Source organism: Leptodactylus fuscus, chromosome 1 (genome assembly GCF_031893055.1).
Source record: "Leptodactylus fuscus isolate aLepFus1 chromosome 1, aLepFus1.hap2, whole genome shotgun sequence".
NCBI lineage: Eukaryota > Metazoa > Chordata > Amphibia > Anura > Leptodactylidae > Leptodactylus > Leptodactylus fuscus.
The window spans coordinates 101,489,846-101,517,043 of NC_134265.1; the positions used below are offsets into that span (position 1 = coordinate 101,489,846).

General features: G+C 40.7%; 1 protein-coding gene across 7 annotated transcripts in view; it reads right to left on the reverse strand.

Annotated features, from left to right (window-relative positions):
• Positions 1-27,198, reverse strand: part of RIMBP2 (RIMS binding protein 2) — a 351,407-nt gene that overhangs the window by 194,930 nt on the left and 129,279 nt on the right. For 6 of the 7 annotated variants that reach the window (XM_075274730.1, XM_075274757.1, XM_075274748.1 and 3 more), the window contains one exon: positions 7,227-7,370. In XM_075274730.1, coding sequence (XP_075130831.1) covers positions 7,227-7,370 — 144 coding nt within the window. The remainder of the gene's footprint in view (positions 1-7,226; positions 7,371-27,198) is intronic. The other variant, XM_075274789.1, reaches the window with a different exon arrangement.

Sequence of the window (27,198 nt, forward strand, 5' to 3'; positions counted from 1 at the left end):
TGTAGAGTAGCTTGAGTTTATGGCTTAGCTATCAGTTTGGTTTAAAGTTTGGTACTATTCCGTTATCGGGCCAGCAGCAGCGCATTTCAGCACCAGCTTTCGGGACAGCAGTTCAGTTCAGCAGCGGGAATTACAATGACATCCGAGGACTGCTGGCCCGATGCTTGTGCCCAGTAGCCAGTACATCAATGACCCCCCCTCCATCTCCTCCTCCTTCCAGTGCTGCCCCCCAGCTCTCCTTACATCTACCCCGTACCCTCTCCCCGCCACATGACTAAGCCGATGCTGGCCCGATGATAGAGGCCGTGCTTGTGTGTAGTAGGCAGTACATCGATCGATGCCCTCATCCTCCTCTTCCTTCCAGTGCTGCCCCCCAGCTCTTCTTACATCTGCCCCGTACCCTCTCCCTGTAATAGGCCTCACCGTAAATCTTGAGCAATGAATGCTACTAGATAGCCGCCGGACGCTGCAGAAAGTTTGTCCCTCCGGCTCGCTGTAGCTCACCGTTCCTATAGTCGGCGTGTTTCTTGTCAGGGCCTGGATTGAGCCCCGGTGTCTTTCCTTTCGGTCTCGGTACTAGCGCTGAGGTGAGGCCTAGTCGTGTGGCGGGGAGAGGGTACGGGGAAGATGTAAGGAGAGCTGGGGGGCAGCACTGGCAGGAGGAGAAGGATGGGGGAGGGGGGTCATCGATGTACTGGTTACTGGGCACAAGCATCGGGCCAGCAGTCCTCGGATGTCATTGTAATTCCCGCTGCTGAACTGCTGTCCCGAAAGCTGCTGCTGAACTGCGCTGCTGCTGGCCCGATAACGGAATAGTACCTAAAGTTTTTATTGCAATTGGTTCATTTATACCTTTAATTAACGCCATGGGCAAATTTATTTTACCGCCATTTAAATGTCATGTACATTTGTTCTTATTATTGTTGTTAAGGTATAGATTATTGTACATAGTGTAATCCCATTTGAGGGCTCCAGAGTACCTAATAAATATTGCTGTGTATGAGAACAGAGTTTACTTTTTAGTAGGACAAGTACTTCCAATGTGTACTATTTTGCAGTATGTCTACATTACTGTTTAATAGTTTTTTGTACATCTTGCTTTGCAACCTAAAGTATATATATATATATATATATATATATATATATATATATATATATATATCTTTATACATATTGCATCTTTACAGCAATGAAGCATGTTTAGTAAAACGGTCAAATAGAAAAGCTCATGCTCATATACCCCAATTTTTCAAGAGTAAATGAAAAAAAAAATTGTGCTGCTTGTGGCAGGCTGCTGTGGTCAATGGTGATGAGCGAACACTATTCGAAACAGCTATTATATAGAAATGAATGGACGTATGGGGGTTAAGCGGCCGGCATCCGGCAAAGTCTGCGTGCCAGCCGCTTCCATTCATTTCAATGGGAGCGTGCTATTCGAAATGGCTGTTTCAAATAGTGTTCGCTCAACTCTAGTGGTCAACATTAACTGTTTTTTGTAAACCTGTCACCACTGTATTTTATCTCACTTTTTCACTTTAGTTATTAAAGTATTAGTTTACTGTGTATTGTCGTAAAAAAGCCTTTGGTCACAGGGGGCATTATGTCCGTACAATTACGTTTCTCTGTAACAGTGCATAATATGATATTCATTTTTTAGGCTATTTCAACTGTGGGGAACCGCTCAGTTAGATGCTTGGTAGCAGTGCAGGAAACAGGGACACAGAGACTGGGTTGCACACAAGTTCAGTGTTTATTTCACTTGTAATGCATAAACTGCCTTTGCAAAGGCATAAGCAAACAAAACAAAAACCTTCTCGGCTGAGAACTAACTATACCAGAAAATGTTCCCTGACTATACAGGAGCCTGGCTGCCAGACTCTCGCTCTGGATACATCAAATGGTGGCACAATACCTGGTTTGTAGGTTCAGTTCACACAGGACCTCTCAGCTCTGTCAGTGTGGTGCCACACTTCTTAGACCTGACACACAGACTATATCAGGCCTTAATTACACAGCTGACCTCCCTGGTGTGGGTCTTTAGCATACACCCTTTAGCTGCCTTGCTGGAACATACCTGTTCTCAAAGACCACACCCTTCACTTTCTCACACAACACAGAATCAGGCATTGAGGTATAGTATTATAAATTATTGTTAATTGTTTAATATGACCACTTTATGCAGAAATACAAAAGTAACTTCACTTCTCAACTAGTTTTTAGCGTTTCTGCATGTTCACATGTAGCAATTTACATTCCATTTAATGTGTTGACTCCACTGTAGCACTGAATGTGAACATCAACTTCTTCAATGTATTTCAGTGGTTTTTATTGGTATTCCTGTACTGTGTTCTTTAGCATCAAGACTACCATCTATACAATCCCTGTTGGAAATGTTTTAGATGAATCTCTAATACAATTTTATCTGAAATGCTGTTTAGTTAGGAGGCAATCTGACATTACCCAAAGAGTGTTGTATAAAACTTAAAATTACTTGATCCCAAGCAGACAAATATGGCTGCAAGTAGAGGATAATATCGAACAGAAATTTATGCAGCCATTAATAGTCTTTGATATGTCTCAAAAAAAGCTAATATGAAAATAGCTAGGGTGCTAATAGAATTCTTTCTAAAGGGCTTATAATAAGTATTACCAGTAAGATCCTAGTATATCTCACATGTCTTAAACTCTTTCATGTATTTTTAGGGTTAAGCTTTTTAACACAGACTAATGCAGCCTATCCATATGTGCTCTCACTGTCATAATTACTGTAAAATGTAAATTTAGGACATAATTGGTATTAGAACATCTTCGTGATGAGGACAAATTTCAGCTTCTTCAATCCTCCCATTATACATGGATTATATTTTTAATGATACCTACATATAATTCAGTTATAGAGCTATTTTGTGAATGCTATAAAAGGAAAGGGAAACAAGAAAAAAAAAAAAAAAGTTTGACCCTACACAAAAGCCTCCACTGACAACTGTAAAGTCTCTATGTTATTTGTCATATTGTAACACAGATTCTTTGCGTTCACAACACACAGAGACACAAAAGAACAAATATACAGTACATTAAGAGAAAATACCCAAGCCCCAGAATCTGGGCAACAACATTTCAATGGGAAGTGAAAGAAATCATGGTTTCATTCATCCACCAAGTGACACGACTACATTCACCCTGGCTGGAGTCAGGCTGAATTCACATCTGGGGGGAAAACATCCTCTGTTCTCAGGATTGGTGGCAGTCCCAGCAGTTAGTCCCCACTGATCAGATAGAGGGTAAATATTTTCTGTGACATAACCCTTTTAAACTTTGATGACAGAAGGTCAGTATTGGACATGAACATTGCAAGGTCTTTGGCTTGAGGGCTCAGGTGATGTTGAGTTTGTGATAGTCAGTATCCTAGTGATTTTTTGGGGGGCCTCATGTTCATCTCACAGTTTATTTTACTGGCACAGATGATCCTTAGACCACATTCACAACACTGCAGCGAAAGAGAGTTTTGCTTCTTCGCACCATGACTGCTGACCTTTAACCTAACAGTTCATTGGGGGAGATTTACTAAGGAGAATGTATGAGAATTCAAGCATAATTTGTACCAAAAACTGTCTTAACACATTTCTTAAACGTTTTAGTCACCTTTACGAAGTTTTAAGATAAAAGGTGTGGCTTTGCAACCAAATAAAGTGAGCATGGCCTTAGCTGTACTACTGTAATACAGTAGGTGTATAGTTACAGCAGATGGTCTAATAATGCAACAGATTCAACTTTTAGATTTAAGGCCCATGTAGTGGGCAGCATCGAAAAAAGTGCTGTGGGAAAAACCGTGGAAGAAACGCATCACGGTTTTCCCTCAGCACTTTTCACAGAAAGAGTTGTAGAGTTTTCATCAGCGTACTTTCTGTTTCAATTATACCTATAGGGAAATCGCTGGCATTTCCAAAGGTAAAATAGATATTCTGCAATGTACAAAAATGTATCGGTTTTGGAGATCTATCTATCCATCTATCTGTATCTTTCTGCAATGTGTGGATCGGATTAACTAGAATCCGTGATTTTTACTGCAGCATTTCTGCCCTGGCCTTAGTATTAATAAATCTGGCACAGTGTCTCTTTACGTGTTTTTCACTATGTGAACAATTTCATTTAGCCCACTAGCCTCTCAGACAATGTGATGCATCTATCTGAATACAACTTATTAGATCTTTATAGTGCTTAAGTAAGAAAATGATGAGTTACTTATACTGTATGTTAATAATGGTGATTTTTTTTTTCTTAAATAAGAAGATTAAGAACATAGTTCTCAAACTTTTTGTATTGCTTTTATGGCAAACCTTTATATTTCACTAACTAGTTTTATTCTACACTATTCGTAAAAATGGCACAATAAAGTATAGCACATGCCTTAAAACATGGCGAAAGGCAAATTTAGAAATCCCATTTAAACCTACAGCATTTTAAAGCTTTTAATGTGAATAAAAATGTGTCTTCTGGTGTTAAGTAGTTACTGCATTAACATTTCGAGGTAATATAGGCAGAAAATGTCTTATATGCACCTTTTTCCTAACAGACTGAACTGCACGTGTTCCTGTTCTGTGCCGCCTGTTTTTTTAGCAGTTGCAGTCAATGGTACTTACCTCCGTCACTAAGTAACTAAGTGAAGTGTGGACGTGGTCTTTGCTTTATTTATGTGCTGAGCAGATTAATGAAGGAATAATAACAATGCTCTGGGTGTAGGGAGGCAGATTCTATGTCTCTGTAATGTATGTAGGTGTCATGGCAATGTAATTGAGAAGAGCCTTTTGTAGCTTCACCTTTATATCTTAAGACAGAAAGACCAAGGATGAATGTGTCAGCGATCATAAGGATCCAAGTTTAAGAAAAAAAACCTAGGATTATAAACCTTAAGTTCTCACATACAATCAACATACTGAAGAACTGCATGAATAACAATTCCACAATACAGCTACTTTTATACTCCCTTTGACTGTTCACTCTAACAATAAGAGCAATACCATCTATTTTAGCCTTAGGATATACCATCAAAATGTGAGCAGTTGGATGGTGCTATGCAGCTCCAGTTTCCCTGGGCCCTTGGGTGAAATTCATATGGCCACAGTGTGTTCCTCTAAACCACCGCAGCACACCTGAAATTGGGTGGCCTGATCTTTCAACCATTGAAATTCAATGGTGATTTCTGCAGCTACAATTAACATGTTGTGGTTTAAAAACAATGTGGTTTTAGTTTCCACATGCAGCGCTGCACCTTTCTTTTTTTTACTTTTTCTTTCTTTGAACCAGCGCAGGAGAACTGCCGCTCTCCTTGCGCTGGTTCAGACGTCTACGTATCAGGGTAGGCGGCGTCATCACGCCGCCTACGCTGATACGTAGACGTCTGACGAGAGAAAAGGATCATGGAGGCAGCGGAAGCAGCAGCAGCGCGATCGGTAAGTATAATAACATTTTTTTTGTTTTATAATAGGCCACTACCTGCTTGCTCACTGCCACCCCCGCTTTCCATTGTACTATAGCCTGCGGAGGCTGGCAGTGAATAGGCTCGGGCCAGGCCGAGATCCTACTGCCGCTATTATTATACTCGGGGGTCTTTTCAGACTCCCGAGTATAATAATCGGAGCCCCAGGGGAGGTGAGGGAACATAATAAACAATGTTTATCCAAGCTGGCTTCGGGCCTATATGGTAATGCCCAGACATCACGTGGTCTGGTATATTACCATATAGGCCCAAAGCCTGTGCTAGCAGTACCATATAGGCCCAAAGCCTGCTAGGATTAAAGAGGAAAGCTGGAAAGCCGAGAATGCCCTGAATTCAGCGCACTGTCGTCTTTCCCGATCTGTGCCCCGGGTGAAGAGCTATTGGTGCCGGTACTGTCACTCTTCACAGTCAGAAGGGCGGTCCTGACAGTCTGTCAGGAATGTCCTTCTTCCCAGCAGCGCCTATAGCGCTGTACTGTGTGAGCAGGGAGGAACGCCCCCCCTCCCCTCCTGATAATACTCGTCTATGGGTGAGCAATGTGAGTAGAGGGAGGGGGCGTTGCTCCCTGCTCACACTGTACAGCGCTCTAGGCGCTGCTGGGAAGAAGGACGTTCCTGACCGACTGTCAGGACCGCCCTTCTGACTGTGAAGAGCTATGGTACCAGCACAGATAGCTCTTCACCTGGGGCACAGTTCAGGAAAGCCAACAGTGCGCTGAATTCAGCACACTGTCGTCTTTCCAGCAGTATATAGAACTGCCTTTGCCCAAACCCATGAAAGGTCCTCTTTAACATCGGATCCCGGAGAGGTGAGTGACAGTGTTTATTATGTTCTCTCATCTCCCCTGGAGCTCCGATTATTATACTCGGGGTCTGAAAAGACCCCTGAGTATAATAATAGAGCTTGAAGGGTCCACTGTGGCCCCTGTAACCTCTATTATGCCTCACAGCGGCCCCTCTGCAACCTCTATTATGCCACACAGTCTATTGTGCCACTGTGGAGCATAATATAGATTGCAGGGGCCGCTGTAGGAGATATATACATTATATATATATATATATATATATATATATATATATATATATATATATATATATATATATAGGGGTTGGGTGCGTGGAGAAGTGAGGAGTCAAAGATGTCTGTGTTTCAAACTTTACAGAGTCAAGTCACAGCTGAAAGAAGTGGTCATGGCAGTCCAAAGGGAAGAGACAGGATATGTGTTACAATTGGTATAAATCATTCATTCATCACTGATGTGCTGTGTTATACATGATGAGGCACGCACATTATGACATGGTGGAAGGTAACACCTCAAAGGAACCCTAAACCTAGAAAATGTGAAGGAAAATAGTAAAATCTTCCAGCCCCTTCCTCCATTAATCTTCCCCTTTCCCTTAGTTCTATTCTGTCTCATGTTGAAGTTAAAGCAGAAATATATAAAGAAGTCAACTCTGTGTGGCCCAAGATCGCAGCCATTTCTCCGAGTATCCCTGGAGCTCTCACATTTCCACTCCTCTGCACAGTCTTGTGATTGTCTGGAATACAAGTGACTGGTAGTTGTACTACATTTCTTCTCTACTTAGAGCTTATATTTCTGGGTTTACTGTTCCTTTATCATTTGATGGAGATCAAAGATTAAGAATACAATAGTGTAAGTGCATATCTGCCTAGATATGTGGCACAGAGCTCTATATAGGAATGTAAAGCAGTTTAATAAGAAACTTACTAGAAAGCTCCACTGCACCTTTTCTGGAGATACTGAGGTGACATCAGATTTGAATGAGCGGGTTTTCTCCTCTAGGAAATGGATCTGGTTGTATGTTCTGTGTTGCACGGATGGTGGTAGGCACTGGAGATCATTTCTCAACTGCTGGGAAGAAGCAGAAAGACATGTATTAGGTAAAACAAATGAAATGACCTATGGAGGCACAACGGGGTTAATTTCTCAAATAAAACTGGAAATGGCTCAGATATTAGGTTGAAGAATCATAATAGTTTTCTTTAGGTATTTCTTCAGCCTCTTAACTAATTGGACCACCCATACACACCCACTGATCTGTGGCAGATCTGGCTTATAATGCGCCTAGCATTCTCGTTCTAATCTTCCAATCTTCTATACATACAGCATACCCAGAAGTTATAACATAAACGTCTAACAGGTCCTAATGTGTCATGAAAAGGAGGATCCACTGATTCTTGTTCCACTAAGTGGAGTAGCCAGTGGCGGCTACATCCAGGCACAAGCCCACTAGAGAGGAGGTTACTAGTATGGCAGTCTTCTCTATTCATCAGCCAAGCAATCTTGCTACCATCCCATTCAGTCTATGCATGGTTCTGTCCATCTCTGTAAGTACCGTAATTACTACAAATAGATATTTCTGAGGTTTACGTTACATGATGGACTAGTGAGAGAATGGAGCAGGCACTGTACAGTTTGCAATTGAGAATATATCGCAGGTTAAGTTTGTGGTATTCTATCAATTTAGAGACGTCTGCAGCACTCATTATTTCAATTCTAGATTAGCAAATTACTGCACACACACAGCGTCATTCACACTCTATGACTGAGAGTGATATATCACTGCAGCCTCAATACAAGTGTGCTGTCCTGTAAATGAGCTGCGGGGTGCGGGGTCTTGTAAGATATCTGGCCATTGCTTTTAATTAGGATTACATTGGCAATTCTTTTTTAAGATGCAAACTGGTGAGGTGTGGTTTTGATCTGACCACTTTACTGAATAATTGAATAATGATTAATATTTCAAGGTAAAATCATCAATTAGAGCAATAGACAAAATGATGCCAGCATTTAACGAAACAATATTTGACGAAGCTAAACATGGAGGTCCTAACATTAAACAAATGCTCCTCTCTGACTGATACCCTGCCGCTGCGGTCCAGACACTACACAGGTCCCTACTGCGTCCTCCTTCCTGGTATCTCTAAAACCTCAGGAAATGCTTGTAAATTACCACGTGAAAACCTCAGCCACTTATTGGCTAAACAGGAAAGTTAACCTCTTTAAATTGGCAACCTTTGGTGGCTAACAGTAGATGTCCCTATCCAAGACATGTTAGCAGCCCCTCTATAGCAGAATAGACTGTTTGATGTGTTTGAAGTTTAATCGGTTTTATCTTCGCTTCACTGACAAGTGTGTTGATGTGCTGTATTGCTGGGAGGTTTTACCACTCAGACCTCACTAATCAGAAGAATGGGGGACCTCTTTTCCCTGTTATGAATGGAGCAGTGGTCAGGCAAAGCACACACCACTCCATTCATTTTAATGGGATTGCTGGAGATAGTAAACTACGCTTCAAGTGCGACCTGTCTCTTCTATAAATGGGTATCTCCAGAGCCTGGGCATTATCTGAACTGGAGTGTAGGAGATGGTTGAGAGGTATCTTTTTATGTTAGGACCAACATGGATAATTTAATTAATCTGGAAAACCAATTTCAAGTCTAAAGGTGTCCATACTGGATAAATGTAAATGTATGTATATTCTGCTAACAATCATCCACTGATCTATACTATCTATACTAGAAATATTCCTGGTACACATTCAAATGCATCTATAGGTCTCCATGAGTGAAATGTGTAGAAAAGAGCTTTCTTGGTTCCACAAAGCCACATTGCATGAGAATACCTTTATTGTACTGTACAGAAAACCATAACAGGGCATATTATTAAGAAAAACATACACTGTATGATATATGTTTTTAAAGGCAGTCTATCATGTCTCCCAAACATGTTGAACTGCCACCACTGTGTTATAGAACACAATACAGTGGAAAGCAACATACCTTTGTTATGTATGGCACGTTTGTAGATTTGGGAAAAAAATAAAAATTCTCACCTGTCACCCGTGTCCCGATGCCTTTCAGGTTGGTCCGATAGATTGTAAGCCCTCGCGAGCAGGGCCCTCTACCCCACCGTGCCAGTCAGTCATTGTTAGTATTATATCTACCTGTATATTTTGTGTATTGTATGTAAACCCCCAAATGTTGTGTATTGTATGTAAACCCCCAAATGTAAAGTACCATGGAATTAATGGTGCTATATAAATAAATAATAATAATAATAATAATAATAATCCTGCTGCTCCACTGTATTGTTTTGCTAGAAGTCCTTGTCACATTGTGATCTCCCATGTCCCTTTCCTTAGGCCGCTGATCAGCCTCAGTAGTTACGTAACCAATCAGCAGCCTAAGGAAAGGACACAGGTCATCATAGGTAGTGTCCTCAGTGGTCATGTGTGTCAGGACTTCTTCTGGAAGAAGACACCGGAGCACCAGGGGCAGGTATTTTTTTTATTCACTTTCTCTGGAAAATCCCTTTAAAGAGGACCTTTCTCCACCTCTACCAACTCGTTGCACCCTTCAATAGCTGCCACTCCACTGATTCTGGTGCAGTTGGAATTTTTTCTTTAACCACCCACTGATCCTCAGCAATCAGTTCTGCTGTAAGGTAGGTAGTCCCAGACTATCTGTTCCTGCCCAGGACCACCCACCTGAAACTACAGAGTATAATTGTGCTGAAACTAACAAATTATTATATGACAGTGGTATGGGCTAGAGTATAAAATCAGTGGAGTAGTACCTATTGAAGGATGCAATAAATTGGAGTTGGTGGAGGCATGAATGGTCCTCTCTAATGGTTGAAGTATGCCATTATATTCCTATACAGTGACATATGGAATACTGAGTCCTGACATACAGTATACCTCTGACAAAAGAATCAATGACAAATTGAACAAACAGAAAGCAGTAGGGAAAAAGTAGACTTACTGGAATCATCCATTGTTCTCTCCTATCTTATAAATATTGGAAGGTTTGTGGGAAATAGGCATTAGCTATCTTTAGGCCGGGTTCACACAGGGTATTTTGGACGGGAATTGAATGGGCCTAATCGGGAGGGAGGTGCATGTCGCTTCTTTTTTTCCGGGAGCCGGAACAAACGGCTCCTGGAAAAAAAGAACTGACCGGCTCCCATTGATTTCAATAGGAACCATTTTTTTGGTCAGGACTTTAAGGCGGATTCCGCCTCAAAATCCTGACCAAAATACTCCGTGTGAACTTAGCCTTAGGGTGTACCTTTTGCCATATCTTAGGAATTCTTTCTCTCTATAGGATAAACACATTCACAGTCTACAATGGGTTGAACACATGACAAAAGGGTGTGATTGTCTTATATGTTCAATTAGTCAGTGTAACTATATCATTTTCTCCTGTTCTGAAAAGCATAGCTAACTATATTTTTCAATACAAAGAGCTAGTTGAAAAAGCTTACATTGCAGAGATTTAATGGATATATCTGTTTCCCTATTTCTCTGATTCAGAGATATGTTGTATTATTATTGTATTATTGTTGCTTAGTCAGCTATCTAGTACTCAATATTTTAATAACTAATTCCACCCAGGTAAAAAGAATAAAATGCAAAGTAAACTATATAAGATAATTACATAATATATTATATATTTCTATTCTAAAAGCCGAATTTACTATAGAAATTGTCAGTGTATAGTCATGGGATGTGAAGTGTTCCTTTAATATTCAAGTATAGGCAGTATGTTAAGAGCTGTTGTCAGTGAATATAGTCCATAAATCTCTTATGTGATTCTTTAACAGCCAATAAAACATTGTGACATACACATATTTACTGCAGTTTTATTATTGATCCTCTTATTTTATGCACCTTATGTCCAGTGTTTACTGCAGCTTTGCTCAGGCAAGAGGCCTGTTACCTCCACTAAGCCCTGTGATGGTGTCTTTTATTTATTCATAACCCGTGCACAGAGCAGGTTGGCTGTTTAATATTATCTCAACATGTAACTAAATCTCTGGCAATGTGCAGGGGGTAGGGCTGGGCTCAGACACAAAGCTCAGGCATCCCAAATCCCACAGTACCTGAGTATTTACTATTGTTCCTATCATTCTATCACATGCAATAGCCGAGATCTTCATCACAATCAAGGTCTTGGACAATGTAGTAATGGCCATTAAAATATGGAAACCTGCATCACATAGGGACCAAGCATGATTGAATCCAGCATGCCCGATCCTACTTTCCTCTGACATCAGCCATTACAGAAAAGTTGGGATCACCCCATACATATTAGATAACTATTAGATGGACAATCAATAGTCTGTAAACACAGAAATAGAAGCTTGGCAGCAGACTGCCATAACATACTCAATGAAATGATATGTTGGCTTATCTCTCCCAGTGGTCAGCATTATTCTCATTCTCCACTCTGCTGCTTAGTTGCATGCATGTGCTGGAAATCTATCTCATGAAAGGTCAGTGTATACTAATGTTTCTTTGTTTTTAGACAAACTATTTGTACCCATAGCCTCATAATGATCTTTTCCAGTCTGCTTCAGTGTGTTTGTTTCTTCCCTTTATAGTTCAGACATGACTTGTGACCCTTTTTGCCTTGCCAGCCTTACCCTTTCCCCATTTGACCATGATTCCAACCAACCAGCTTTATACGACACTTTAGGTACTCCAATACACTTATGCTCTTGCTAATGAATGATACCTTTGGGTAGTGATCTGGAAATTCCCTACGGAAAAGTTGGTAACTTCTAAGGGGGAAGGGGGTCAAGGGAAAAAAAAAAAAACACAATCCTTTGGGCTCCATTCCCTGGTTAAAGGGGTTTTCCCATCTAACTATTTCATCAGCTTTGACTGCTGTCTCTTCTCACTTTCTATATTCTTCATCAAACAGTCAAAGCTGCCTCCCCCCAGTTTGCTGAATAGGACACTATGTAGTATCACAATATAGACTTTGATTTTACCATGAGAGATTATTTATTATTAGTATTACTAGAAATCTAATATAAATTCAGATCAAATAAATGCACAGTATATGTCTATTACATTACACAGGTTTGGAGAGAAAAACAAACTTACATGCTGCAGAGAAGAGAACAGTGTTATTAGTTTGCGTTTACATAGAGCGATAACAGGCAGGGCTTTATCAGTAAACTGAAAATATCTAAGCTGATTATCCTGCAGGCCGAGTTGTAGATAACAGTGAGTGCTCTAAGCCAGCCCCCCCATTCCCCACTGAGACCAGTGACCTTATTTGTTCTGTCTTACCAGACAAGTCAGCTCCATGGAAACACTGTGTAAACAAATTGAGGAATAATTTACATAAGGTAGAACTATAGATAGGATCCTTGAGATGGAAATACTCCTTTAAACCCTAAATCAAATCAGTTACACTCGAGTATAAGTCGAATTTTTCAGCACAGTTTTTGTGCTGAAAAAGCCCCCCTTGGCTTATACTCGAGTCAGCAAAAAAAAAAAAAAAAAAAGTATTTTTTATTATGTTTTTTTTTTTTTTTTTTTTTTTTTGGGGGGGGGGGTATATGAACAACCGCAATATCAATGTATAGAATCTCCCATAAAGCAGTGGGAAAAAAAAAAAGAAACTTTAAAAAAAAATTAAAAAAAGTTGTAAATCACTCCTTTCCCTAGAATACATACAAAAGTAGAGAATTACTATGAAACACAGACACATTAGGTATCCATGTGTCTGAAAGTGCCTGGTCTACTGAATATAGGAGATCTGCAGTGCACCTGTTCCGTCGGGAAGGGGTTAATAGGAGCACTGCAGATACCCTATATTCAGCCAGACTCAGTTCCAAGTGGGGGAAGAAAAAACCCCAGTCCTCAAGCTCAGGGAAGGGGCAGACAGACAACCAAAACACCCCCTCCCCTTCCCCTTTCCCAGTATTTACTGCACCCAAACACTCAGACATTTTAATTTTTGAAATTTTCCAGTAGCTGCTGCATTTCCCCCCTAGGCTTATACTCAAGTCAATATGTTTTCCCAGTTTTTTTGTGGTAAAATTAGGGGCCTCGGCTTATACTCGAGTATATACGGTAGTTACCTAGTGGGTCCATATCTCCAGTCAGCCATTGTTATACACTTTCTCTCTCTCTCTCTCTCTCTATATATATATATATATGTATGGTGAATGGCTGCAGATGGACTTACATGAGAAACTGGCACAGAGGTGTAAGAATGTAAGACAGTTTTATTATTCGTAGTAATTTTTAGGCTGCTTCTTTCATTTTACTTCATTCTATACATAACTGAAGTGAGCCCGATATCTGACTAGTAGACTAGCAGCAAGCCAGTCTTTCAGATAAGAACAATGTGACAGACGTCATGTAGGCCACAGATCATCCCACTTGTTCCCAGGTAGAGTAATTACATGATGTTATAAAACTCTATGACTGGCAGGGATATTAAGAGCCTGCCTGCGTGATTACCCGCTGTTATCTGAAACACACTGACCTCCTGCATAACATCTGCCTTAATTCCATATACAACATGACAGGCAGCTCCATTCAGCAACAGATGTTACATTTATATTAAGTTTGTTACTCTACCACTGCAAAATCTGCTTCAACCATTTTCATATATTGTTTCTCAAAAGAGAAAACCCTATTGAAGAGGTCCATGTTTTGCTGACTAAATAAGCAGAGTTCTTCTTTCTTTCTAATAATAATCTAGTCATTATCTGTGATGGAGCAATTGTATGTCATCGAATGCACATAATGGATCACATCTGGTCTGATCAGTTATCTTGTTGCCCTTAGACTATTATGAATAAACTTCTCATAGAAAACGGCAAAAAGCAGACTGCGAGAATCATATTTCACATTGCAAGTTAACAAAAGGTCAAAAAGCTTGATACTTTGTCACTGATGGCTGGATCTGAAAGCTGAACTGCTATTTAAATATTTATAGGACAGTGTTGTGCGAGCAGCATGCATACTATTGCTATCTGTATGCACTATATTCTGGCCCCACATCCACAGGAGAAGCAATCCTGGAGCATGGATCATTTTAGGTACGATGCTGTAGCACCAGACAGAATCTCAAGACAGACCAAAAATAAATGGAGTACTTAATACAACTTTCATTCAAGTGTCATGCTGATCCAGACTATACGTTTATACGATTGGCTATGGTGTTTGACATGTACTAAAACACCGGCAGGCTCCAGCATATTGTAAAGCAACTAATGATCATCCTTCTAAATTAGTTCAGTCTCTAGGGAAATAGTGGGACAATGGTTTGATATGAGTGGCTATCTGCTCCAGATGTCATTCCAGAGGGGACTGTTCAATCCTAATTCTGAGTTAAATCTATTGATCCAGGCTCTCTAGACAGTCAGTGTTCATCAATTCATCTTACAGAATGGCACCAAAATCATTCAAGAAGTGGAAAACGTGCTGTGGTGTCAGTGGGGTTTCTTTTCAGATGCAATCTCAGAAGAAAGCTACCATTTGCCTGACTGTCACTGACAGTACCATTCTGAGAGGTACTGCGCATGCCCAAGCACCATCTTGTCTTAGAGAACTGCAAGATTGTACTGCGCAGTTCTCTACAACAAAATGGCACTCGTACATGTGCAGTACCGGTTAGAATGGAGCGGTATTATGCATGCCTGAGAGTTCAATGGCCAGAGCAAGTATAGAGAAGATATGGGCAGGACAGGATGCCTGGAGGAGGAGGGCATATGGAGTACAAGGAATGGAGGGACATTTCTGAGGTATGACGAGGGGGTGCTCGGAGGCTCTGGGGAACACCCAGGGTGCTCAGTGAGCCTCATTTACATATACTGTTTCTTCATTTTTCCAAGAAACCAGGGTGTCATTTGCAGGACTAGAGAAAGCACCTAATAGCCTTTTTAAAGAGGCTCTATCATTAGCAAAAGTCATTTTTAACTAATCACATCCTTGCATAGCCTATAGAAAGACTGTTTTACACGTACCTTTTGTATGTAAATCGCCTCAGTAGTGTTTGAATAAGTCTGGTTTTATTCATATGCTAATTAGGCTCTAGCGTGCACCCGGAAGTTGTCAGCCTGCTCTCCTCTCTCTATAGTGTGCTGTGTATGAGAGCAGGGAGGAGGAGTCAACAGCAACAGCCTAAGCTGTATACAGTATATAGAAGACAGAGCACGAAGAGACTTCTGGGGCACACGGAGAAGCTCATTAGCATATGAATAAAAACGGACTTATTCAAAATCTACTGAGGCAATTTACATACAAAAGGTAGGTGTGGAATAGCCTTTCTAAAGGCTATGCAAGGATGTGATTAGTTAAAAATTACTTTTTCCAATGATAGAGCCCCTTTAAAGTCTGTTCAGACATATGTTTACCTGAAAAAGTATTTTCTGAATGATAGAATTCCTTTAAAAAAATGTCTTTGCCTAATAAATTTACATTATTGTCTCATCTTATTGTGGTGTATATCTTTATTTTCTGAAACCTTGTCCAGTCACCAGCTATTCCAGCTTTATCCTTATACATCAATGGATTGGGCATGTTAAATTTTAACATATTCAATCCTTCTTTCTCCATCATATTTTGACCATAGAGAGTTTGCATACTCCCATATACATAATATAGTTGGTTTTACCCATATGAGTAGGTACAAGCACCTTTAGACAGTGGAGGATTATAGTAGCACTACTCCACTTTTGAAGCAATTTGCTCATTTAATAGAATATGAGCAATGCCAATGCCAATGCCATTTTGTTAACTCTTTAGTAAAACATTCCTATTTCATCTGATAGCAAAATTGCTCAGTCTACTAAATAGTGCAGGGCATGCTGGGAATGGGAATGACAGTGCTCAATTCTTGTAAATTTCCAGAACGATGTAGTAGATATGCCGTAAAACTCCCTTACAATATATTGCCACTCAGGATGACAAACTTTCTTGTTGGCTGCCTATGACAGGGTTATCTGTGGCCACCTTCACTCATAACCCTAGCCCTGCACTGTACATCGAAATATCCTGCACACAAACAAATCAATCTCCTTCTCAAAGATGCCACAAAACATGTGGACAAGTCATATAAAGCATCAAGTGTAGAAGATCCTGAATACAAATGTACAGTCATAGATGTATTATTTATGCCATGGCTCCACTGTTCTGAAAGTGCTGTAACCGCAAACTGGAATTAACTCTTTAAGTGATCAACTCATAAGGTGTGCATACCATATATTAGAAAGTAACCATGTTTGATGATTTTTACCAGCATGCTGGCGGTACAGTACAATGTGTCAGAACTGGCACTGTATGTTTCTGGAATTCAAATGTGTTTTGTTTTAGTGCCGGGTGAAAATCCTTTTATTATTGCAATCTGGCTGCTCTTCTCTCTGCGGAGCCTAATGTGTGGGAGAAACGCTTTTTTCCAAAACTTAATGCTGGCAGCTAGTGGGCCAATTCTAGAGAAGCAAGGACAAACCAATTAAGTCACATGTTAAGTGAAGCTTCCATATGTTAAGTCATAGACTCAAATAAGGCAGCGTGGAAGATATTGCTGTAAATTAGGAAGGGCAATGAACACTAAACAGAAATCTGATATTCAATAGGTGATATATATATATATATATATATATACTGTATATATATATATATATATACTGTATATATATATATATATATATATACACACTGTATATATATACACACTATATATATATATATACATATATACATACATATATATATATATATATACATATACATATATACATATATATATATATATATATATATATATATATATATATATATATAATATTAGAAACTGTCTGGAGGAGCTAATCTGAGTTTTTAATAAATGGTGCTATGGTAACTGAGATCTTCATATGCAAAAGGAAATATAGAGTCTAAATGAACCAATAGCAAATATCTGGATCAAGATCCATTCTTAACCTAGTTCATTTTCTGGGGGAATTATTTTCTTTGATTGTCTTGGTTTAGCCCCCAGTTTGTTTTCTTTCTTGTCACTTTAATACACTAAGGATATTTTCCCACATTGGAGATACATTGCAGACTTTCTGCAGCGAAACTGCATATGGACAATCTGCAGCATGCTACAGTTTCAGCAAAGTGAACCTTTTCTCACCTACACACTGCTAAAATAATCTGCAGTAGATAATAACCTGTAATGTGGATCAGTGATATAACTGGTTACTATGGGACGCTATAGCATAACTTGTATTGGGGCCTCACTCTGTCATGATCACTTTAGGCCGGGGCCTCACGTTTGGAAGAAAAAAAAAACTGTGTTTTACTGTCCCTACACAAAGTGTTGCCAGAAAAAACTGTGATACGTTGCCGTTGCAGTTTTTCCCACAGCGTTATTTTGCTGCGGACCACTATGTAGGGCCTTAGCCTAAAGCAGGAAGTTTAGAACTTGAAATGTATCTGATTATGTTGGTCTCCTTTACAGGGATAACATGCACATAGTGATTTTACAGTACAGATAAGGCTAGATTCATATGAGGACTGGGTTCTCCATTGTATATGGGTTCTCCATTGTCATCATATACTATAGTTTCCAACGTCTTTATAATGAAACCAGCCAAGAGAAAAGTCCTCCATGCAGTTGTGAACCGCGCCTTATATAAACAGTGCTGTCACAGTACAGGGATAATGTCCACTATGACATCACAGTGTAGGAATAATATACACAGCGCTGTCACAGTACAGGGATAATAAATGCAGTGATGTCACATTAAAGGAATAATGCACACGCAAAAATCATTGTGTACATCATGGCATCACAACATATGAAGTAATTATATTATAAATATTACATCTAGGCATTATGATGTCCCATTCAGTTTTCTACATCCTTTTCCATCATCAATAGTTAACACTAATTGCACCCTCGGTCTCAATGGTAACGCGCCCCTTAGTTTTTGGGCCCATAGCAGCTGTTACATATGTGACTTTGGCAGTTATGCCTATGGTGTAGTTTTTAATTCAACAACATACCAATTTATGCTGCAGTGTATCATTCCACACACAGGGTGATGTGCGGCTGTAAATTATTTTTGGGCTTATTGCACGAGCAATTTTATCTCCTTTAAAATAAAAACACATCAAATCTCATGTGTTTATGTTTTTAATAATTATTACTCATGATGGTAACATAGTAGATGAGGTTGGTGAAGACACAAGTCCAACCTATTACCCTACAGTGTTGATACAGAGGAAGGTAAAAAAAAAAAAAAAAAGACCCATGAAGTTGATGCCAATTGTCCCATGCCAGGGAAAAAAAATCCTCTCTGGCTCCAAGTCTGGTATTCAGTAGAAACCCTGGATTAAATTATCTTTAAAGACAAAAACCTGTAATATTTACCACTCAAGAATGTCATTAAAAATTTTCATGAAGACGGGGGAAGGCCACAACATGCAGCTTCCATAGCTGTATAGGCAGGTCAATGAGTTTTGTGCATACAGCCATCAGGAAGGCAGCACAGTGGCAGTTACCTTGCAGCACTGGAGTCCTAGGTACAAAACTGACCAAGAACAACATATACAAGGAGTTTGTGTGTTCTCTCTCTGTTTGTGTGGATTTACTCTGGGTACTCCAGTTTCCTCCCAAACTGCAAAGATATACTGATAGGGAAAGCAGATTGTTAGCCCTATATGGGACAGTGCTTAATAATGTCTATAAAGCGCTGCAGAATATGTTGGCACTATACAAGTAAGCAAAATAAATAAATAATAAAAGGCAGGGATGGCAATAACCTGTCTCTTTGTGGAGTCCAGACTGCCAGATCCCCATTCTTGCAGCTCAAACTCCTACAGTTGCTAAACCAATAAGGATGTACCCCTCTTTCTTCTGGGGAAGGGGTCAGAGGATATAAGGTTACAACCAGTTAAAAACAGCCACATACAGAATCCCTATTCAAGACAGGTAGCCATCCCCTGAGTATTGGTGTTTATTAAATGTTATGCTGATTTGTGACCATTGTTTGGTTTTACTCTATAAGGGTATGTTCACACGGACTTTTTTAGAGGTGATTTTGACGCAAAATCCGCTGTAAAATCCGCCTACAAAAACGGCTCCCATTGACTTCAATGGGAGCCAAGCATAGCGAACTGTTAATAAAGCAATAGCAATGGTAGCTGGGCTTCACAAACACACCAATGAAAGTGATTATGCAGCTTTGCAAGGGAGGATTTGGCACCTATGCTGTAGTTTTCAATGATCATCGGGAGGAGTGTAGTGGTCCATTATCTGCGCCTCACTTATATGCTGTGTAATAGTTATATATTTCTATACAGATATTATTAATAAACCAATTTTACTTTTTGAAATCAGTCTAGCATTGTTTCCATGTTTCCTTGTTTGTAATAGATGAATATGTTGGGAGTGTTCTGTATATCTCAGATGAAAAGCTATGCTGTATAGCCAAACAATAGCATTCATCGTCCATTGGCTATAGTGATAATGTAAATAACACCATATGGTGAACTTATTATACAGTATCTCATTATATTAAAAAAATACAGTCTTGGTGAACTAAAAAAGGTATTCCAATGCATAGCATCATGTAATATGAGGGTGGATATGGATACATTTATCATATGTACCAGGACTTCTCTCAGGACATATGGCAAATGTGCTCACAAAACAAGATGTGAACTGAGCCTAAGAGTATACTCACACGTCCACATTAATCCTGGACAGCACATTGGCCATCCTCTGTGAATCAAAATATTTCTGTGTTTGTTGATGTCTATTAAAAATGGAAGACATAGGATCTGTTTTTTTGCATAGACTTGCATTGCCGTGATCCATGAAGCGTCCACGACAAAATGGACAGGTGCAGGATTTTTGTCATGAAAAAATATAATATACAAATGAATACATTGCTCTTACACCTCTGCTTTAACCTACAAATATTCCAAAAGGGAATGTGTGTGTTCTGGCAAAGGAATTAGTATTGACAGAGTAGAGTCTTTACAAATATCTAAATGTGCCTAACAAACGCTTTAAGCTCTTTATGACTAGAAGCTCAAGGTGACAAAGGAGAACATGAGAACATTAGTGGCTATATAGCAGTCTGGTTAACAGGTCATAAATAATTCAATACAAACCTACAAAAGATTGGTTTCTATACCCCTAATGTATTAATGCACTAACAATGTATATGTATATAAACTGACAATCCACATTTTAGACTCAGTATCTAGACTGGACTGCCATTAAGGATATTCTTATACACATCTGAACATTGGCAGTCTAGTTAAGACACTGAAAGCAGTGAGGCAGACAATTACCATACATGTCTGGTGGTCCCGTGGGAGGGAAAGCAAAAAAAAATGTACTGGAAAAAAAAAAAAAAATCTTGTGAATTATTCCTGTCACCCAAATTAGACTCTAAGGGTATCTGGTCACCCCAGAGATTAAGCATGACCTGGAACTGAAGCAATGGCTAGTTGCTTTCAGAAGCCTTAACCACAGAAGCATGTCACAGCAATTTTTAGATGAATACTAGAGATGAGCGAACAGTGTTCTATCGAACACATGTTCGATCGGATATCAGGGTGTTCGCCATGTTCGAATCGAATCGAACACCACGTGGTAAAGTGCGCCAAAATTCGATTCCCCTCCCACCTTCCCTGGCGCCTTTTTTGCACCAATAACAGCGCAGGGGAGGTGGGACAGGAACTACGACACTGGGGGCATTGAAAAAAATTGGAAAAAGTCATTGGCTGCCGAAATCAGGTGACCTCCATTTTAGACGAATAGTGGATTTCAAATCCGGGTCATATGAGAATGTGAACTTTGTGACTATGAGACAGGGATAGCTGTACAGGCAGGGATAGCTAGGGATAACCTTTATTTAGGGGGGAATGTTATTAAAAATAACTTTTTGGGGCTCTATCGGGTGTGTAATTGTGATTTTTGTGAGATAAACTTTTTCCCATAGGGATGCATTGGCCAGCGCTGATTGGCCGAATTCCGTACTCTGGCCAAACAGTGCTGGCCAATGCATTCTATTAGCTTGATGAAGCAGAGTGTGCACAAGGGTTCAAGCGCACCCTCGGCTCTGATGTAGCAGAGCCGAGGCTGCACAAGGGTTCAAGCGCACCCTCGGCTCTGATGTAGGAGAGCCGAGGGTGCACTTGAACCCTTGTGCACCCTCAGCTCTGCTACATCAGAGCCGAGGGTGCGCTTGAACCCTTGTGCACACTCTGCTTCATCAAGCTAATAGAATGCATTGGCCAGCGCTGATTGGCCAATGTATTCTATTAGCCTGATGAAGTAGAGCTGAATGTGTGTGCTAAGCACACACATTCAGCTCTACTTCATCGGGCTAATAGAATGCATTGGCCAGCGCTGATTGGCCAGAGTACGGAACTCGACCAATCAGCGCTGGCTCTGCTGGAGGAGGCGGAGTCTAAGATCGCTCCACACCAGTCTCCATTCAGGTCCGACCTTAGACTCCGCCTCCTCCGGCAGAGCCAGCGCTGATTGGCCGAAGGCTGGCCAATGTATTCCTATGCGAATGCAGAGACTTAGCAGTGCTGAGTCAGTTTTGCTCAACTACACATCTGATGCACACTCGGCACTGCTACATCAGATGTAGCAATCTGATGTAGCAGAGCCGAGGGTGCACTAGAACCCCTGTGCAAACTCAGTTCACGCTAATAGAATGCATTGGCCAGCGCTGATTGGCCAATGCATTCTATTAGCCCGATGAAGTAGAGCTGAATGTGTGTGCTAAGCACACACATTCAGCACTGCTTCATCACGCCAATACAATGCATTAGCCAGTGCTGATTGGCCAGAGTACGGAATTCGGCCAATCAGCGCTGGCTCTGCTGGAGGAGGCGGAGTCTAAGATCGCTCCACACCAGTCTCCATTCAGGTCCGACCTTAGACTCCGCCTCCTCCAGCAGAGCCAGCGCTGATTGGCCGAATTCCGTACTCTGGCCAATCAGCACTGGCTAATGCATTGTATTGGCGTGATGAAGCAGTGCTGAATGAGTGTGCTTAGCACACACATTCAGCTCTACTTCATCGGGCTAATAGAATGCATTGGCCAATCAGCGCTGGCCAATGCATTCTATTAGCGTGAACTGAGTTTGCACAGGGGTTCTAGTGCACCCTCGGCTCTGCTACATCAGATTGCTACATCTGATGTAGCAGTGCCGAGTGTGCATCAGATGTGTAGTTGAGCAAAACTGACTCAGCACTGCTAAGTCTGCATTCGCATAGGAATGCATTGGCCAGCCTTCGGCCAATCAGCGCTGGCTCTGCCGGAGGAGGCGGAGTCTAAGGTCGGACCTGAATGGAGACTGGTGTGGAGCGATCTTAGACTCCGCCTCCTCCAGCAGAGCCAGCGCTGATTGGCCGAATTCCGTACTCTGGCCAATCAGCACTGGCTAATGCATTGTATTGGCGTGATGAAGCAGTGCTGAATGTGTGTGCTTAGCACACACATTCAGCTCTACTTCATCGGGCTAATAGAATGCATTGGCCAGCGCTGATTGGCCGAATTCCGTACTCTGGCCAATCAGCACTGGCTAATGCATTGTATTGGCGTGATGAAGCAGTGCTGAATGTGTGTGCTTAGCACACACATTCAGCTCTACTTCATCGGGCTAATAGAATGCATTGGCCAGCGCTGATTGGCCAGAGTACGGAATTCGGCCAATCAGCGCTGGCTCTGCTGGAGGAGGCGGAGTCTAAGATCGCTCCACACCAGTCTCCATTCAGGTCCGACCTTAGACTCCGCCTCCTCCAGCAGAGCCAGCGCTGATTGGCCGAATTCCGTACTCTGGCCAATCAGCACTGGCTAATGCATTGTATTGGCTTGATGAAGCAGTGCTGAATGTGTGTGCTTAGCACACACATTCAGCTCTACTTCATCGGGCTAATAGAATGCATTGGCCAGCGCTGATTGGCCGAATTCCGTACTCTGGCCAATCAGCACTGGCTAATGCATTGTATTGGCGTGATGAAGCAGTGCTGAATGTGTGTGCTTAGCACACACATTCAGCTCTACTTCATCGGGCTAATAGAATGCATTGGCCAATCAGCGCTGGCCAATGCATTCTATTAGCGTGAACTGAGTTTGCACAGGGGTTCTAGTGCACCCTCGGCTCTGCTACATCAGATTGCTACATCTGATGTAGCAGTGCCGAGTGTGCATCAGATGTGTAGTTGAGCAAAACTGACTCAGCACTGCTAAGTCTGCATTCGCATAGGAATGCATTGGCCAGCCTTCGGCCAATCAGCGCTGGCTCTGCCGGAGGAGGCGGAGTCTAAGGTCGGACCTGAATGGAGACTGGTGTGGAGCGATCTTAGACTCCGCCTCCTCCAGCAGAGCCAGCGCTGATTGGTCGAGTTCCGTACTCTGGCCAATCAGCACTGGCCAATGCATTTCTATGGGGAAAAGTTAGCTTGCGAAAATCGCAAACTGACAGGGATTTCCATGAAATAAAGTGACTTTTATGCCCCCAGACATGCTTCCCCTGCTGTCCCAGTGTCATTCCAGGGTGTTGGTATCATTTCCTGGGGTGTCATAGTGGACTTGGTGACCCTCCAGACACGAATTTGGGTTTCCCCCTTAACGAGTTTATGTTCCCCATAGACTATAATGGGGTTCGAAACCCATTCGAACACTCGAACAGTGAGCGGCTGTTCGAATCGAATTTCGAACCTCGAACATTTTAGTGTTCGCTCATCTCTAATGAATACCCTTGTCCTAACCCTATAAAATCAACCATGATTGTAATCTCAGGTGTCCGGAGACCAAGTGATGCCTGCGTCCCATGAATTGCTTACTGCAGACCAATATACCCCTACCTACCTCACTGTGAATTTACCACACTGTAATGTACCTGTATAGGGTAGGTGTAATAGCAGTGTCAGAGCAATAATAACATTAACACTTAATAGTCTAAATCACTTTGTCAACTGGCCAACATTATCCGTAAATCTGTGCCTACACATAACTCTGACTCTAAAATAGTCACATGCTGGTGCTCACAAAGAAGTTACTATTACATCAATGCCCACACAAATGAAATACAACATATATATATATATATATATATATATATATATATATATATATATATATATATGTATATATATACTATATATAATACAAGACACTTCTGTCCATGGCTCCGTACTGCTCTTTTCTCCACTAAAAAGAGCAAGATCAACAAAATATGCAATAATGGCAGAGAGCAACAAACTATTAAGATACAACCTTTTGTGGGTTACAAGTCATTTTCAACCATGACAAGTGGGGTCAAGCCACACAATGTTAAACTGGAAAAAGTCTATTGAAGATATGAGAGTGTTAGAACTGTAAGCCTTATGTTCAGTCATTGCCAGTTATATGGTTTTAAAGGGGTATTCCCATGTACATAATTATTTTTAAATTTGTAGATAATTAAAAGTTAAACATTTTTTCAAATATAAGTAATTGAACATTTTGCAGAGTTTTAAAGATTTTCTCTAAATATCTTGTGCTTACAGTCTGTTGTCGGTTGCCAATGGATATGACCATGAAAGCACAAACTTTCTAAGGTCAGAAAATCAGTCATGATTTCTTTATTGTGGCCGGGATATCTTCTGATACATGTAGTGTCTCTGCCTGATAACACAGATATAATAAGAAAATCATGGCTGGGTTCCTGACAAGACCCAGACCATAAAAAGTTTCAGCATTAGTGGTCGTAACCATTGGCAACCGATCAAGATAAAAGACTGTCACCACTAAGAAAGAAAATTTAATTATTTATATTTGCAAAAATGTTTAACTTTTAATTATCTACAAATATAGATATGAATATGTTCATGGGAATACCCCTTTAACTCTGTTGAAGAGAGTCTGTCACCACAACCAAGTATATATGCCCAGATAGCGCGGGTCATCTGAATCAAACAGTGTTTACCACTAGTAAATCTCTGCCACTATTGCCAAAATACTGCCATCTCTCTATGGAAATAAATTTTTGGAGAAACTAGGGTATTGCGATTGTTACAAGGCCATAGTTGCTACAACGGGTTCATTTGCATATAAACAAAAACAGTAAAATCTTGGTAAGGGCCAGTTCACAAGGTGTTAACGCGCCCGCATTCTGGCACGTATACACATGTCAGAATGTGGGCGCTCAAAACAAATCACATTCATTTCAATGGGTCTTTACGGGCGTATATTGCGCTTAATTTTGTGCGTGTAATTTTGCAAATTGGCGAATCTAAGGCATGCGTGCCAGAGGTGGCACTCAGAGCCCTCTCTGTCAGCACCCCTCTGTGGAACAGATTATACTGTGTGGGGGGCCACTTTGCATCAGATGCTAGTGTGTGGGGGCCCCCTTAATATTTATGTCACACAGTATCTGTTTTATAGCAGACTTGATATCAGTACAGGCTGTAATAACATTGCACAGTCACTATAAAACAGATTCTGTGCAATGTAAATAGTGAACATTAACTGCTTAAAATTATGCTAAATGCAAACTTCTACCTTTTAGTACAAAGTTGTTTTGTACCATTGAAAGCTCTGTAAAGCCACATTCACATGATCATACTTTGTGGGTCTGTAAATGTCTGCAATTGCGAATCCGCACAGTATTAAGGTTAAATTGCCGTGTTGGCACTTTGTGATAATTTAGTGGGTTTTGGGTTGCAGTTTGGGCACTCGATCTCTAAAAGGTTCACCATCAATTAGCCTATGTATTTGCAGGGCTGAGATGTCATACTGGGTTCTGGAGACTGACTCCCTTTACGTTTTATTAATGGGGCCAGTCAATAACACCTGCAGCTGCCAGCAGTGGAAGGACCACATGTACAGTAGCTCCCAAGTGACTGCATTGAGAGGGTTTGCCCTCTATAACTGAATGAGAGCTAAACTGCCATTGCACAATAAAGCCATAACACAGTGCAGAGAGACACTGCGTAGCTATCAGTGGGGGTGCGGGTGTGGGACCCCACCAATCCAATATTGATGATTTATCCATCCTAATAATAAGCCATTGGTATCAATTGTTGGAAAAATCCTTTTAAGGTAAAGCTTCCAATAAAACCAAACCTAGCTAAAACACTACACTTCTTTATGCCGTATGTTCTTGAGCCTTCAGATTTGTTGCTTTTTGTAGTGACTCGTGTGTACATTAAGGGTAACCAGTGTGCAAATGAATAGTTAATATTAATAGAGCTAAGTTCATGAGCATAAACTTGCTATAAGAACACACTGGTTACCTATAAAAACATTGTTCTATTTCTTCATTTTGGAAGCCATTACTGTATGTACAAAAGGTTAAGTGACTCAAGCCAGTATAATAATAAAAGTGTGTGTGAACATCTCCGTTCAAGTAGCCCTTTGTAACAGATGGATAAATCTGTAATCTTTTATTCTTCCGTTATATGGTTGTATATGGGGAAAATTTGCCCTTTTCTGCATTCCATGGAGATAATAGCTGTAATTTAATTGACGGTTAGTGCTCCTTTCAAAACATCCATTCTGTCAGAGGATGAGCAGATGTTTCATGACAATCACTACAATGCGTTTCTTGGAGACAAGCCCTTAAGTGCTTGCCTGTTTCCTTATCAACTGGAGCACACTTTAAAATATGGTCCTCGGTTATCAAGAACCATCTATTGTACCTGAAATAAAATTAAAGATTAAGTAAAAGGTACCATAGAATCAATACTGAACATAAAAATACAATATTATATAAAACCTGAAACGTATACATAAAGACTTGAAATAGAGTTTAGCAATGCTTTGTAGTAGCACTGCAAGAAACTAGTTAATTGCTTCTGCTCCACCTCCCCCCCATTCACATATATTGGGAGGAATTTATTAAGACTGGCATTTCATACCCCCC